Genomic DNA, 17807 nt, shown 5'->3' with positions numbered 1-17807 from the left:
AAATTGGCCCTTTGTTTGAAATGTTTGGAGATCCCTGCTTTATACAGATGTATATTTATGTATAAAAAAAAAAAACATACAGGTTTAACTATTTATTTTACCTAAAATCGAATCACTCTTTAAATAGCAAAATGCTATGTGAGAGATACACAACACAGACAATATTTTTGCTGTTTTTCCTTTATCACTGGGGTAACAACAGATTCCATGCAGTTACACTTTGTTTAATAGGTCAAAAACCGTCCCATATATTATATATATTATTACTGAAAAATTAGCTTATCAACTCTTCAGTAAATGTAGTTATATATAATTACTCTTAATAAACATGTGCATGTATGTAAATATTTGATTAAACAAATGAGGTGTCATTGTATAACTTACAGGGATTAGGAGTAATGTGGTGGATATATATATATATATATATATATATATATATATATATATATATATATATATATATATATATATATATATATATATATATTAAAAGCTAAGCTTTTACTGATGAGTTACTTCACTGTTCTTAGGGTCCCTTTATCATGTCTGCTATTCTTTACAGTCTTTAGGCTGGGTTCACACTGCTGCAAATTCTTTTGCGAATTTGAGCCGTTGCGATCACTCAAATTCGCAAGTCATTAAAATATCATTGTTTTCCATTAATGCCATTCACATCAGTGCGGTGCGAATCTAAGCTGCGAGAAAAAAGGGTCCTGTGCGAGTTTGATCCATGTGCGATGCAAATTCAGCTCTATAGACTGGCATTCCCTGAAATCGTGGCAGCGAATCGCGGCAAAATTGTGTCCGCGAATTCGCGGTAAAATTGCGCTATTCAGTGTGAACCTAGCCTAAAAGAATGTTTTATTGAGACAATACAACCAAGTTCTTTTGCTGCCCCCTCATCATAAAATTCTAGTTGCCTGACTGTCATGCTTAACTCTTTCTGACTTGATGTATGTATGTAGATTAAAAGTTCTGACTTTGCTCTTACTTTGAAGTCTGTATGCTATCTCTGTGTCAGAAACACAGTAAGTATTGCAGCCAGGCAGCTGGTATTTTTAGAGGAAGCTCAGCAATGACAGATTCTGTATTGGTCTTAGTATCTGTAAAATCTGTAAATAAGGTTGTTTATTCTAGAACATATTGTATGTCAGACATTACACTATACACTGTTCTCCCAAGATTCTTACTGAGTTTGCAACATCATAATTGGAGATATTTAATTTTTTTTCGGTTTTGAAGTTCATTTTTTAGCTCCCATGAATATCAGAGTTTCTGGTAAATTGGCTTGCAAAGGTCATGGGCACGGTTGTTGTTTCAGAGCAATATTATCATATAAAGCGTTTCTTTTTTCCTGACAGATTTCTATTAAAAATAAAAATGTGAGTGGTAAGTGACTTTTAGACCTTAAATGTCTTAACTTTTCAAACTATTAACAAAAGATCTGAAATTAATTTGGCAAGAAATTGAACTAGTAGTCCAGAAGCACAACTTATATGTTTCTGTATTATAGGCAAAGTAAAATTAGAATGGAATATAATAAGGAATTCCGAAAAAATGTCCTTGTGGAAGTAGTCAAGCCTCCTTACAACAATGCTGAAATCTGAACTGCACTTAAAACCAATGTTTTCTGGGTGAAATGCTAAATGAGTACCCACCAGTTGTGGATACAGAATTATCTTATGCCCCGTACACACGATCGGAATTTACGATTGAAAAAGTCCAACTGACTTTTTCCATCAGATACTCTGACCGTGTGTATGCCCCATCGGATTATTTCCATTGAAAATTCCGATTAACTCCGTCGGAGTTTAGATAGAGAACATGTGTGCCGATTCCGATGTGATTTTGGTCGGACAAAGGTCAGACCGTGTGTGCAGGGCTTTACAGTTTCTGCTTGATTTTTAAATCATGCTTCCAGTGCCACTAGCCTAAGTAAAGAATCCATGTTTTTTTACCTACCCTGTATAGGACATATACATATAAATGTACAGTATATAGACAAATTTACTGTAAGCAATGTTAGCAGAAAATGGGCCTCTAGGGTGGGAGTTGTTGTCAAAGAGGCTTTTTGTAATGTAGCTAGGGCCTCACAAATGCACCCTGGGAAGGATAAATCCCCAGTGCTTTCCAGGGAGGTTTCTAAATTGCGGCAACATCTTGTTCGATTTAGGAAACAAAAAAAAACTTACTGACCTCTGTTATTAATGTAGACACTAGTGAACAATCTACCTGCAAAGTTAAGGTGTACGTTTAATAAATCGTAATAAGCCAAGATCATGATGATCATTGCCGGTTTAATAAACTGAGATAAGGAGCAGAGAACATGTTCTTCACTTCTCATCACAGCACATGGATGTTTTGTCACAAACAGCCAGTTTAATAAACCGAGATCTGAAGATCTCACAGCTCTTCCACTGAAATATCTCCCTTCCAGATTCACCAGCTCAGAGGTGGAGAATCTGGGAGAGAAGCTGGTGTGATAAATGGAATAAGGCTTATTTCTTCCTAATATCAGCACCAGTGGGTTAAAAATTATTTTAACAACATTATATATATATATATATATATATATATATATATACACACACACGTGTGTATATAGATACTGTATATATGTGTGTGTGTATATATATATATATATATACACACATATATATGCAGTATATATATATATGTATACACAAACACACACATATATACACAAACACATGAATATATATATATATTCATGTATTTGTGTATATATATATGTGTGTGTTTATACATATATATATAAATACTGTATATATGTGTGTGTGTATATGTATATATATATATATATATATATATATATATATATATACACACACACCCATGTGTATATATACAGGATATATAGTTATCACGTCTGAAAACATGTATTTACATGTTCTTAGTTTCACTTTTTGAACTCGGCTGCACCGTAATCTCACAATATCTCACAAGGTTACAAGCAGCCCACCCGCTTTTACACAGATCTTGGATGTTTTCAGAGGAAACACTTCTCCTCTGTTCTCCCTCCGAGAACTGAAGTTCTCAGTTTATTAAATCGGCTGCAGAGGAGATAATTTTCCTCTGAGAACTGCCGAGAACTGAACTGAGAAAAAACTTCTCAGTTTATTAAACAGACACCTAAATCTTTTTAGTTTTAGCTGCCTTCAAGGTGTACTTGTATGGACATTATGGACTTATTATAAGCCTTATTTTCATGCCTTTTTAATGCCTCTTTTTGGTTTTCTCCCTTACCATATTGCTGATCCCTTATATGGTTTTTTAATTTACCTAGTGGACTGACACCAGGCTTGATGTTCATGTGCCAATTTGTTAATGTGTGAAGAGCACCACGATAACTGTAACTACAAAGGACAGTGAAGGTTTTTTTCAAAGCTTATGTATTGTAAAGGCCATCCAGATCAATCATTTGGTTTAACAATGTTGTTACCTAGTTATTGGAAGGTTATATTTAATATATATTTTTATCCAATTGAAATTTTTACTTAAAGTTAAGTTCACTTAAAAAATAAAATAAAATTGGGTATCAGTAGTAAAAGACAGACTGAAAAAAGGCAGGTAATAATTACACCTTAACAGAATGAGCTTAAAGGCTAAGTTCACCTTTTTTTTCTAAATTCCAGCTCCCTTATGTACCAATATAGCATTAATATAGTTTGAGAGAAGTGATTGGTGTATCCTCTATTCGATGCGGCACCTCATCCCTATAAGATAGTACAGGGTTGTGAAGAGAATAAGGGGATTATATCGGTGCCTTTATAATCCCCTTATCCTCTTCACAACCCTGTAATAGCATTAACTACTTGCCGACCAGCCACCGGCGGAAGGTCGGCTCCCCTGCGCGAGAGCCCGTAGCTATATGTCGGCTCTCGCGCAGACCACTAGGAGCGCGTGCGCATCGCCGTAGGCGCGCGCCCCCCGCTCGCCCCCGACTCCCGTGCGTGTGCGATCGCTCGTTACAGAGCGGGGACCGGGAGCTGCGTGTGTGTAAACACACAGCTCCCGGTCCTGTCAGGGGAGAAATGCCTGACCATCTGTTCATACAATGTATGAACAGAAGATCAGTAATTTTCCATAGTGAGGCCACCCCCCCTACAGTTAGAACACACCCAGGGAACATACTTAACCCCTTACCCGCCCCCTAGTGTTAACCTCTTCACTGCCAGTGGCATTTTTATAGTAATCCAATGCATTTTTATAGCACTGATCGCTATAAAAATGCCAATGGTCCCAAAAATGTGTCAAAAGTGTCCGAAGTGTCCGCCATAATGTCGCAGTACCGAAAAAAAATCGCTGATCGCCGCCATTGCTAGTAAAAAAAAATATTAATAAAAATGTCATAAAACTACCCCCTATATTGTAAACGCTATAACTTTTGCGCAAACCAATCAATAAATGCTTATTGCAGTTTTTTTTTACAACAAATATGTAGAAGAATACGTATCGGCCTAAACTGAGGAAAAAATTTTTTTTTATATATATATTTTTGGGGGATATTTATTATAGCAAAAAGTAAAAAATATTAATTTTTTTTCAAAATTGTCGCTCTATTTTTGTTTATAGCGCAAAAACTAAAAACCGCAGAAGTGATCAAATACCACACAAAGAAAGCTCTATTTGTGGGTAAAAAAGGACGCCAATTTTGTTTTGGAGCCACGTCGAACGACCACGCAATTGTCAGTTAAAGCGACGCAGTGCCGAATCGCAAAAAGTGCTCTGGTCTTTGACCAGCAATATGGTCCGGGGGTTAAGTGGCTAATATACTTATTTTGCAAAATTAAAACATCTTTCCATTAATTCTACACAGGTTTACCTCACTCTCTTCATAGCTGTTTAAACACACTGCTCGATTACTTCTGCCTTACTTCCTGATCATATTTAGAAGTTGACCAGCAGATCTCATTAGCACACACCCTACAGCATCTATCCACAGCTGGTCAACTCCCTCCTGTGTCATGACCTAAAATCTGTCCAGGAAGTAAGGCAGAAGTAATGGAGCAGTGCGTTTAAACAACTACGAAGAGAGTGAGGTAAGCCTGTGTAGAATTAATGACAAATAAGTACATTAATGCTATATTGGTACATAGGGCAGCTGGAATTTATAAATAAAAAAAAAGGTGAACAAGGGTGAACTTGGCCTTTAAGCTTATTCTGTGAAGATGTGATTATTACCTGCCTTTTCTCAGTCTGTCTTTTACTACTGATACCCCATTTTTTTATTTCATTGTTCTGGTATATACACCTGCATCCCTACTGGGGCTGAGACAGAGAGCATTATCAAAATGTAAGTTCCCTACACCCTTGTAGTGCAGCACCATTTTTGTTCAAACATTTTAATGTCCATAACCTGGCCACAGTTCTACCCAAAAGGACAATGTCTGTGTTAATTTTAGAAATGCTTTATTAAAGACTTATGTGCATACATCCTCTTACACAGCTTTTCACAGATAACTACTGCTTCAATAAAAGAAGACGCCAATGATAACATTACAATATTCACCCGAATACTTGATGGTCTGCTAGATGGATATGACAACAGACTACGACCTGGACTTGGAGGTAAAAAATGTAATTTGTTTTCAATGGTTAATATTCTCATCATGTATTCAGAGTCATGAAATCTCATAACATCTTACAATATATTCTATAAGAGAATAATTAAGTTCTAGGTTTGCCTTTACCCAGTGAGTACCATATACAGTGCTCTAAAGAGCTTATATTGCTTCTTATCTTCCAAAAAAATCTCAGTTTTCTTTAAGACCCCTTTTACACTCAGGAGTTTTTCAAGCACTTTCTTTTGCGTAAGACCCCTTTCACACTGAGGGAGTTTTTAAGCATTTTAGCACTAGAAATAGCCTCTAAAAGTGCATGAAAACTACCTCCCATACATTAGGATAGGTCCTGCAAGCAGCATCTTTGGGGTGGCTTGAGAGCGTTATTAGGCTACTTTTACACCGGGGCGGTGGGGGCATTGGCTTTTAACCCCCACTAGCGGGTGAAAAAGGGTTAAAACGCTTTGCCGGCGTGTTCGCGACACTGCCCATTGATTTCAATGGGCAGGGGCTCTTTAAGAGCGGTGTATACACTGCTCCTACATCGTCTCAAAGATTCGGCTAGCAGGACTTTTTTTTACCATCCTGCCAGCGCACTTTCACACTGGAGTGAAAGGAGAGGCTTTTTCAGGGCGCTTTGCAGGTGCTATTTTTAGCTCTATAGCGCCTGCAAAGTGACTCAGTATGAAAGTAGCCTTAATAGCGCTTTTAAAACGCCCCTGCCCATTGAAATGAATCGGCAGGGCTTCCAAAGCACCGTAAAAAAAAAACGTCTTGAAAGGCGCTGTTAAAACACTGCTAAAGCACTGCAAAAATGACTGGCGCTTTAGCGCTGTTTTAGCAGCGCTGCAGTGTGAAAATGGTCTTAAAAATTTGCCTGAACGCTCACAAAAACGGCTTCCCATTAAAATCAATGGATGCTTTCACACTGGGGCGGTGCGCTGGTGGGGAGGTGAAAAAACTCATCCAAGCAACATCTTTGGAGCAATGTGGGGAGAACTAAAAGCGCCTCAAAAGCGCCACTCTCTATTGAAGTGATTTAAAAGCGCCTCGCTTCAGCATGATAATGCACGGCCCCATGTTGCAAGGATCTGTACACAATTCCTGGAATCTGAAAACACCCCAGTTCTTGCATGGCCAGCATACTCACAGGACATGTCACCCATTGAGCATGTTTGGGATGCTCTGGATCAGCGTATATGGCAGCGTGTTCCAATTCCTGCCAATATCCAGCAACTTCACACAGTCAATGAAGAGGAATGGACCAACATTCCACAGGCCACAATCAACAACCTAATCAACTCTATGCAAAGGAGATATGCTGCACTGCATGAGTCAAATGGTGGTCACACCAGATACTGACTGTTTTTTTGGACCCCGTCCCCTCAATTCAGTAAAACTGCACATTTTAGAGTGGCCTTTTATTGTGGCCAGCCTAAGGCACACCTGTGCAATAATCATATTGTCTAATCAGCATCTGTATATGTCACACCTGTGAGGTGGATCGATTATGTTGGCAAAGGAGAAGTGTTCACTTAAACAGATTTAGACAGATTTGTGAACAATATTTGAGAGAAATAAGCCATTTGTGTACATGGAAAAAGTCATAGATCTTTGCGTTCAGCTCATGATAAATAGGGGCAAACACAAAAGTGTTGTGTTTATAATGTAGCAAGGTCCCAGGCCTCCTTTGATCTGATGAGAACCTCCAGGGCCAGGGACAGCTGACATCCTTCTGTATGTAGTGGGTCATGGTGTGTGCAGAGTAGTTAAAGTTTTTGGGAGCTAGACACTTCTTAAAGAAAAAGAGTTTATTTCTCTTAACAAACTTTTTTTAGAAAGAGAGGGTTAGGTCCAGGACATCCTTAGGTAGTTGAAAGCTTAATTGGCAGACTCCGAGACTTCAATAGGAGAACAGCCATGCAGGGAAAGGCATCCAGCAAGAAGCCACATCTGAATGTGTAGGAATACTGTCTCCAAAGGTAACAGTCTTTAACATTTCCAAACACAAGGCTCAACAGTTCCTTCACTTTCACTACAATCATTTCTTGTAGTTCTTCAGCCCACTGAGCTCCCAGTCTCTCAATAGAACCACTGATTCACTGTCACTGAATCCCTTGAGCTCCTTCAATCTTCACAGTGGTATCTTCCTCAAGCGCCACCCCCGATTCTCTGCTGGGTCCCTAGCTTGGCACACTAGATACCTCTCAAGCTTTCACCCACGCTGGCCTGGTCGGTCCCTAGCTTGACACACAAGGCTACTCTGCAAGTGTCACCTCCGCTGGCTGGGTCCCTGGCTTGGTTCCTACTGAAGTTTCCAGATTCTTCACCTTCCCACGATTGGTGAGAATACTGCTCTGGTACTTGCTATATTTACTCACTGTGGTCCCTGGTAATAAGGTGTATAGTCCCTTACTGATGACAGCTTCCCCTCTACCTCTAACCACGACAGGTTCTCCGGCCAACAGAACCGTCACTTTCGGTTGGACTGCAAGACGAAGTCCCAAAACTGCGCTGCTCTCTTGCTTCTGAATAGGCCCTTAGACAGCCTAGCAGCCTGAAGTGCCCGGGATAAGCCCAATCTCTGGCCTAGCAACCCGGGCAATACAAAAAACGTCCAGCCAGACAGCTGTCCAGATGGCACAGAACATAGATCACTGACTCCACCCAAATATATAGGCTCTCCCAGCGGGTCAAGGGATTCAAGAAAACCCCTGCCCATTGGCTGAGACACTCCACATACCCATACCCTGACCTTGCGTTGCCTATCTCGCATCTAGTACTACCAAGTACCTGGCCACCTAGTGGTAGAAGAGAAAAGTGCAACAAGGTCAAACTTAGGGAGAAATCAATGGATCTCTAACAATCAACCAGGATAACTACTCCTGGCAAGTCAATTTGTGAGGAGCAACCCTGCCTAAACTCCAGGGTGCTACAATAATTTTGCTCAGTGTATATAACAAACATAAAGAAGATCAAGCAAGTATACATGTAGAAATCTATTACAAAACTTTGCCCAAGATAAATACTGCAATAATAACTTAAAAGATGTACTCAGCGAAAATACACTTTAAGTTACCTTTATTACTAATTAAGCAGCCTGGGCTGCTTTCCAAAAAAAAGCTAAAAGATGTATGTGATTTTTGTGACTGTCAGAGTAACAAAAATATTAATACTGAATTAATACTGCTTGCTGGCCATTCATAAAGAAGGCACTATAAATACAACTGTCAGATCTAATAAAATGTTAAAATAGAATTACATGCAATCCCCGCTCCTAGGGTGATAATTATAAGGGCAAGTGAATCTTTCCTGTTAGGATTATAAAAAAAGCTTTTTCGGGAGGTGCTTCAGTCTTGGGCCAGGTTTGAGAGCTTTAAACAGCTGCAACATTGCATAATTTTAGCCTCCCTATCTAGATCTTTCCACATAATCATTGCTGAAACAAGAGGGACATTGATTTCACCTAATGCTGTTTTACAAGTGAAGAAATTAGAAGACAATCTTAGTTTTATTGCAAAATTACAGCACATCCATTATGTTACTTCACATATTAAAACAATATTAGCCTCAGTATAATAAGGATAGTAATATATATAATTGTTTTACTGTAATAGCATAACTGCCTGAAGCCTCTGCATAATAAAAACAGGGTGAGAATGGGAGGGCCAATCAAGGTGTATGACATTGCAGAGTGCTGTCATGCTCTTATGTTTTAGGCATAGAGAGGCTTGAGATGAATGTGTTCAGGGAGGCTTACCAGAGTAGGAAGGATAGGGAGGGAAGTATTGGGAGGACTTTTTCATACACTATGGGCCAGATTCACAAAGAGCGTATCAGTAGATACGCCGACGTAACTCCGAATCTAAGCCTGACGTATGTTTAAGTGTATGCTCAAACTGAGATACACTTAAACATGCCTAAGATACGACGGCCTGCGCCGTCGTATCTTAGGGTGCAATATTTACGCTGGCCACTAGGTGGCGCTTCCATTGCGGTCGGCGTAGAATATGCAAATGAGTCGTTACGCCAATTCACGAACGTATGCTTGCCCGTCGCAGTAAATTTACGCCGTTTCCGTAAGAGATATGCGGCGTAAAGATAAACATGACCCCTAGGTGGCGTATCCAATGTTAAGTATCGTCGCAATTTGAAAATTTTACGTCGTTTGCGTAAGTCGTCCGTGAATGGGGCTGGACGCCATTTACATTCACGTCGAAACCAATGACGCCCTTGCGGATCATTTGAATTAGGCGGGCTTGCGCCGGGGGATTTACGCTACGCCGCCGCAACTTTGTGAATCAAGCACTTGCCCGTAAAACTTGCGGCGGCGGAACATAAATGAGATACGTTACGCCACCGCAGTTCTACGTGAATCTGGCCCTTTATATGCAAACACACATAAAAACAATTACCTAAAACAAAGTACTTGGCATATGAAGAGATTGTCAAGACTTAAAATGTATCCCATATCAAAACTCTTTTTTAGCTCTTAGTAGGTTAGAAGAAGGTTAAGGTTAAAGCGGATGTTCCGCCAAAAAAAAATATTAAAAGCCAGCAGCTACAAATACTGCAGCTGCTGACTTTTAATAATAGGACACTTACCTGTCCTGGAGTCCAGCGGCGTCCGCAGCAGAGGACGAGCGATCGCTCGTCACCCTGCTGCTCCCCCCTCCATCCACTCTGAGGAAACAGGAAGTGAAGCGCTCCGGCTTTACTGCGCGGTTCCCTACGGCGCATGCGCGAGTCGCGCTGCGCCCGCCGATTGGCTCCCACTGTGTTCTGGGAGCCGAGTGTTCCCAGCAAACAACGGGGGGGGGGCGACGGGATGTGATGCAATGCCCGTCCTTTGCCCGTGAATGCCGGGCCGGAAGTGGGTGCAAATACCTGTCTGACACCCCAAATGGGATCACACTGCGCCCAAGGAGGTAGAATAATTCCCCCACCCACCCTTCCCTTTAACAAACAATTAAGATTAACACATTTTTGAGAAGTCGACTACGCAACCATCTTCCATTCTATAGATTTAAGGAGTCTCAAATACCTCTAGTACAAAATATTAATTATCTGTACGGACTAAGAGTGCATTATATTAAAAAAAAACATGAAAAAGAAGAAATGTCTTAAGCCATGATGTCTTGCTCAGATATCTTAGTTCAGATGTCTTGCTCAAGATGGGTATTGAGTGTTTAGTTCATATTTTTGTGACTTTAGATTCTTATGAAAAGTTATTTGTTTGTTTATGTATTCATTTTGTCACAATGATTTAAGAGTTATGGTATTCTTTTTGTTATAAGGTTTGAGGATTAAGGATTAAGCAAATGTATAATTTAGAGGTAAAATTTAGGGGTATATTCAGGTTAAAATGTGGGTTAGGTTTTTTTTAAGTTTGAAGATTAAGCGAATGTATTATTTAGAGCTAAACTGTAATGGTATATTCAGGTTAAAATGTGGGTTAGGTTTTTTGAGGTTTGAGGATTAAGCAAATGTATTATTTAGAGGTAAAAGTTAGGGGTATATTCAGGTTAAAATGTGGGTTTGATTTTGCAGTTTAGCTAAGTTAATCTTAAAGTTTAAGAGATTTAGTCATAGCCGTCTTTACCACAGGGCAAAAAGGGGCAGCTGCCCAGGGCCCTGTAAATCTTTAGGGGCCCAATTTAAGCAGAGCTGCCCCTTAAGCCGCAGTCCGCCCATCGCCTGACTACACTTTCTGCGCACAGAAGCCGGCACCCGGCCGGCCCTGGCATCGGCGCACTGTGCAGTCTCTGCTGCTGAATATTTTCTCTAGCAAGGAGCGGGGAGAGAGGAGTGGGCGGGGCCTTGAGCTCCACTGAAGCTCTGACCCCAACCCTTGCCATGAATGGTGTGTGCGCTACATGGCAGGAGGCCTCGGGCAGGTAGGAGTCGAACTGCGCAGTGGAGCCGAAGCAGAGTGCTCCTGTGAGTGAGGCAGCTCAGGCAGTGATCAGAGCGAGCTAAGCTGGCCAGGACCGGACAAGATAGGTCTTTCTCCTCCCTAGGCTCCTGCTCCCCATATAGGTAGTTAATCCAGACAGTTAGTTAGTAAATCCTGACTAGTCCAGGCTGTGGCTGTGTCCAGAAGGATTTATTTGCATGGCCTGGGCCACCACTAGAGTAGACACTGCTTGATGGGCCTACTTTAGGCCTGATTCACATGTATGCAGGTTGGGGGCCACATTTTCAAAGGCACAGCATCCTATTCATTTAAATGGGCTGCTATGCCTGCGTTTCCCACAGAAAAAAGGTGCATGCAGCATTTAAAAATTTCAGTGGCCTTGAAATCCATCCTGCTTTTGCACCATGCGACTTACCTGCAGTTCCCTCACTGGAAAGCTTGCTGCATTTTTAGGTATGTGGGCCATGCATTTAAAAACACAGTGCATTTGCATTAACTGTGTCATGCAAAGAAAATTTTGCCCAGGGTACAATCCATATTAAAGACGGCCCTGGATTTAGTTAGGTTATGTTTAGATGTATCCACAGTATTTACAGTCTGTATTACTTTTTTTTTAGATTTTGGTTATTTTTAGGTCTTGGATGGGCTATTAGATGTGACAGTTAATTATTACATCTTGTTATTTCCATTTAAAGTGGAGTTCTGCTTTTTTAATATATGGATAATTACCTGTTCTGGGACCCCGCAATGTTGTTACCCGAAACCAACCCATCGCTCAGCTCCGGGTGCAGGCACCGGAATCCTTGCGGCTTCACAGCCTGCTTCCTACTGTGCATGCGCAAATTGCCTTGCACTTTCTGAGTGGTCCCTGTTGTCTTCTGGGACCTGTGTGTCTCCCAGAAGGCAGTGGGGGGGGCAGACATTGCGCAGATCGCCGCACAAGATTGAGGCAATATTTCCCCCAAAAGTGGGAGCAGATACCTGGATTTCACAGGTATCCGCTCCCTCCTTAAAGGCGCCAAATGTGGCACGGGGGGGGGATCCGATCCGCGGAAGTTCCATTTCTGGGTGGAACTTCGTTTTAAGCTAAAAAATAATGGGTATACATTCACATATAAATACTCAAAAGCATTTGCTGTTGTTACTAGACTGTTGGTGAATGAAGAAATGTTAGATGTCCCCTTAATGGTAGATTTAGAGTGTGATGTCATACCCACAGAATTTTAATATGCATTCCTTGAAAAGAAGAACAAATGAACACATTTCCCAATTAGTATATTCCGATGTTGTCCACCTGTCTAACTTTCCTAAAAAAAATGATATCAATGTGATGTAAATCTTTCTTCCTGTAAATTTTAGATTATAAGGGTTTGGGGACATAATTGATGAACAAACTACTGTACAGAGAGAATCATAATTTTTTAGATGCTTTCCTCCTATAACCAAAAACTCCAAGGATTTATTTATGACGCACTTCACAACAATGCTTGGACCTAGGAAAAAGCTGACCAGGGGGGAACTGGGGGGATACCAAGCACTACTCTAGACTATAGACAGAAGTTTCTACATCCCTCATCGTCCTGTGATGAATAGCGTTCCCTGGAACAGGACAAAAACATAGTTGTTCTTTACAGAGCTCTTTCTTTTTACAGAGGGCATGGCACCTCATAGTCAGTGGATCCAATTGGTGTCCATCTACACCAATTAACCCAGGGCAACCTAAAAATTGGTAAATCCGAGTAAAAGACTAGACGAGGAAAGAGTGAACCCTCAAAATAAGCCAAGCATTAGATTACCTTGAAGTTCTTCATATATATTATCCAGAGGTGATGAAAACTCAGTGGGTATGTTGAAATTTTCTTGTATCATATAGTTATATATTTGCATAGTTGGTAAGATTGAATAAGGAATCCAGTTCAACCTGTGGGGGAGATTTACTAAAGTTGGCGCACACAGAATCTGGTACAACTGTGTATGATAGCCAATCAGCTTCTAGGTTTTATTGTAAAAGCTTAATTGAACAAGCTGAAGTTAGAAGCTGATTGGTTACTATGCACAGCTGCACCAGATTCTGTGTGTGCCAGTTTTAGTAAATCTCTCCCTGTGTGTGTATGTGTAGATGGCAGCACTATCACCACTATTTTCCATATCCCCGTATATTGCATTTGTTTTTCCATTGCATTTGGTAAGAAACACATTTAATAGTTTTTTTAAATTATCACCACTTTCAGCTGACACCACCAATTGTGAAAGGGAGTTCCACATATAGGTGGAACTAAGTTTTTCAGTGTGTTACTTTTAAAGTTGTCCTACAGTGAAGACCCAAAAGGGGCAAATACATCTAAAATAATAATATTAAAAGAAGTAGTAAATCGCACTAAACCTGTGACCATTCAATATGAAATTGATTATAAATTATAAAATCAGATGTAAATAGTGAAAAGAACCACCAATATACAACATATTGAAAAATGTCCCATACACAATCCAAAAAAATTTGGTCCATGAAATACAAAACCCAAAAGAGGGATATATATTAAATATGTGTAAAAACCTGTAAATGAAATAACCATACACCGGTGCTCTGTGAAAAAAAGTCCCGACCAATGAACCATCAGTGGATGCACATGGTACATAGAAAATAGAAACGCTCCATATAGTGTATTACCGTATTAAAAATTTATTGTAAAAAAACACATGATACACTTACAAAGTTGCAGTTTAAAAGAAGCCTTGAATCTGATGTGCCGGACAGTGCACAAACAGATAACCCGTCCTTCTGGGAAAAACATATGGAGCACAAGGTGAAGTCAGAGCATTGCTCCGCCCTATGTACGTTTCGTAAAAACTTGCTTCGTTTTACCGGCCGACACATCAGATTCAAGGCTTCTTTTAAACTGCAACTTTGTAAGTGTATCACATGTTTTTTTACAATACATTTTTAATACGGTAATACACTATATGGAGCATTTATATTTTCTATGTACCACGTGCATCCACTGATGGTTCATTGTTCGGGAGGCTATTACTAAGAATTTGTGACTGTGTATGCTGTTTCTTGAAGTCAAGCTGCTATTGATTACTTGCATTCTCTTGATCCTCTGTCATGGGGATCGTGGCAAGTCGGTGAGAAGTAATTTCTGCTGATTTGGTGGTGGATTCAACACGTTTTCTTTGGATATGACATCTCACACTTGTATTAACTTTTTTTTTTTCACAGAGCACCAGTGTATGGTTATTTCATTTACAGGTTTTTTACACATATTTAATATATATCCTTTTTTGGGGTTTGTATTTCATGGACACAATTTTTGGGGGATTTTCACCAATCAACATGGGATTTTTCTTTATCAATATTGATTTATTCATCATAATTTGTGTATGGGACATTTTTTCAATATTTTGTATATTGGTGGTTCTTTTCACTATTTACATCTGATTTTATAGTTTATCATCAATTTCATATTGAATGATCACAAGGTTAGCGCGATTTACTTATTTTAAAATGTTGCTCTTGTGTTTATGTTTTACATGATAATTGCAGCTTCCAATTGAATAGCTGGGAAATGTTTTATCAGCTATTTGTTTAGTATTTTTAAGCACGGTTTCTTTACTTAATTTTTCCACACATTTAAAAAAAATATGTTTTTAAGGTGCTGGAATCAGTAAAGAAAACTTTTTTTTGACTACTTGCAAATATGCTGGTTGCTTTTCTGGATTGAGTATGTTATTTTTACCTATAATAGGAGTACAATTTTAGCACAACACTGGTTAAGCTTTGATTTGTATAACAAAAATACTGTAAGTGAAACATTTAGTAAATGAATGGGTTACTAAACTATATGCACTATATACTGTATAGCATTCTGTTGCATTTTTTTTTAATAAGGGAAAACATATGGTGTATATCAACACCAGCATGTATCTCCTCCTTAGCCACTATAAAAATACCCATTGCACTGCCTTTGGTAATTATTCAATATTTATATTTGCCTTTAGTTCTGAAACTACACATCTGGACAACATGCTCACATTTTTGCAGAAAGCATGCACCAGGAAACTCTATCAGTATCCAAGGATAAAAGCCTTTTCATATGCAGTCTGTCTCTTAAAAAGAGATAGTGTGTGGTTACTCTGGACTTTGTACAATTAACAGTACTGCTTCCAGTGGTAGATGCTGTTTGCTGCCTAACAGAAATGCTCTTAATTAGGGTTGAGTTGTAAAGTTCGGGTTCGGTACAGACTTTGGGTTTTTTGCTCCCGAACCCAAACCCGAACAATTGGAAAAAGTTCGGGTTCGGAGTTCGGCTATTTTATGGCGCGCTGCACGGCAGCCAATCGCCATTTGTTTTACTAGTGTGACTAGGAAGCCATCACAGCCATGCCTACTAATGTCATGGCTGTGATTGGCCAGTGCAGCATGTGACCCAGCATGTGACCAGCTTCTATATCAGATAGAGGCACACAGCACAGCTCGTCACTCTGCATTAGCTAGTGTAGGGAGAGACTGCTGCTGATTGAGGAACAGTGTCAGAGAGGTGTATCCTGCTTCAGAAATCTACACAAGCACTGTTTATTTCTGTGAAATCTGCATCTTATAGTTTAGGATTTTTTTTCAGCTATTTTCTATAGGGACAGGCTGCTGTTGATTGAGGGACAGTGTCAGAGAGGTGTATCCTGCTTCAGAAATCTACACAAGCACTGTTTATTTCTGTGAAATCTGCATCTTATAGTTTAGGAATTTTTTTCAGCTATTTGCTATAGGGACAGGCTGCTGTTGATTGAGGGACAGTGTCAGAGAGGTGTATCCTGCTTCACAAATCTACACAAGCACTGTTTATTTCTGTGAGATCTGCATCTTATAGTTTAGGGAGAGGTTCCAGCTATTTCCTATAGGGGACGCCAATCTATAGGTAACTCTCTGTATATTTCACCAGCACTGCACCTGCCACCACCTGTGATATACTGTGTGTGTCCAGTACATAGTTTAGGGAGAGATTCCAGCTATTTCCTATAGGGACAGCAATCTATAGGTGACTCTCTGTATATTTCACCAGCACTGCACCTGCCACAACCTGTGATATACTGTGTGTGTCCAGTACATAGTTTAGGGAGAGGTTCCAGCTATTTCCTATAGGGACAGCAATCTATAGGTGACTCTCTGTATATTTCACCAGCACTGCACCTGCCACCACCTGTGATATACTGTGTGTGTCCAGTACATAGTTTAGGGAGAGGTTCCAGCTATTTCCTATAGGGACAGCAATCTATAGGTGACTCTCTGCATATTTCACCAGCACTGCACCTGTCCCCTGTGATATACTGTCTGTGCAGTACATTGTTTAGGGCTAGGTTCCTGATTCTTGCTATAGGGACAGAAATATATAGGTGACTCTCTGCCTATTTCACCAGCACTCCACCTGTCCCCTGTGATATACTGTCTGTCCAGTACATTGTTTAGGGCTAGGTTCCTGCTTCTTGCTATATGTAGATAAATATATAGGTGAATCTCTGCATATTTCACCAGCACTCTACCTGTCCCCTGTGATATACTGTCTGTGCAGTACATTTTGTAGGGCTAGGTTCCTGCTTCTTGCTATTGGGAGAGAAATATATAGAATACAATTACAAATGTACACTAAATTCCCTAAAACCCTTTACAGCAATGGGGGGTTGAATCATTTTGAACAAAACTGTATGGACCTCGTCCTCCTAGGTCAAAATGATTTTATTTTTTATTAAAACATTTTTATGTTATTTTAAGTTATTTCCCTATCCACATTTATTTCCAGAGTACTTGCCATGCTCTTCGTGACATTTTGCTCCCATTTTCAGCCCTCCAGCCCTTTCCCTTAGTTTTTTAGAGACATTTTTGTAGTCAAAAGTCCGGGTCCCCATTGACTTCAATGGGGTTCGGGTTCGGGTCAAAGTTCGGGTCGGGTTCGGTCCCGAATCCAAACTTTTTTTTCAAAGTCCGGGTTCGGGTCCGAACCCAAACATCCAGGTGTCTGCTCAACTCTGCTCTTAATTACAAACATACAAATCACCACCACCAGGGTAACTAATAATGGTATCCCTCTAAGGTGCATTGATTTCTACACAGATAATTAGCTTGCTCTGACTAATCTGCTTTTATTTAGAATTTTTTTTTCTATCAGAACAAGGTTTATAATTTTGTGTGTGTTTCAGTGGAGCTTTCAGTACAATATGAGACCTACCGATCCCTGCACAATTCCCAATATATCATGATGAACGAGTCGTATCTTTCCAAACTAATACATAAATAATGCAGCTCCATGTTTTGG

General features: G+C 39.9%; 1 protein-coding gene across 1 annotated transcript in view; it reads left to right on the top strand.

Annotated features, from left to right (window-relative positions):
* Positions 1 to 17807, top strand: part of GABRA5 (gamma-aminobutyric acid type A receptor subunit alpha5) — a 294907-nt gene that overhangs the window by 34502 nt on the left and 242598 nt on the right. Inside the window, exon 3 of the mRNA XM_040336317.1 lies at positions 5471 to 5592. Within this exon, the coding sequence (XP_040192251.1) occupies positions 5471 to 5592 (122 nt within the window). The remainder of the gene's footprint in view (positions 1 to 5470; positions 5593 to 17807) is intronic.

This window comes from Rana temporaria, chromosome 2, assembly GCF_905171775.1.
Source record: "Rana temporaria chromosome 2, aRanTem1.1, whole genome shotgun sequence".
Lineage (NCBI taxonomy): Eukaryota > Metazoa > Chordata > Amphibia > Anura > Ranidae > Rana > Rana temporaria.
The sequence above is the reverse complement of the archived record's forward strand: the minus strand, read 5'-3'. Positions and strand labels throughout refer to the sequence as shown.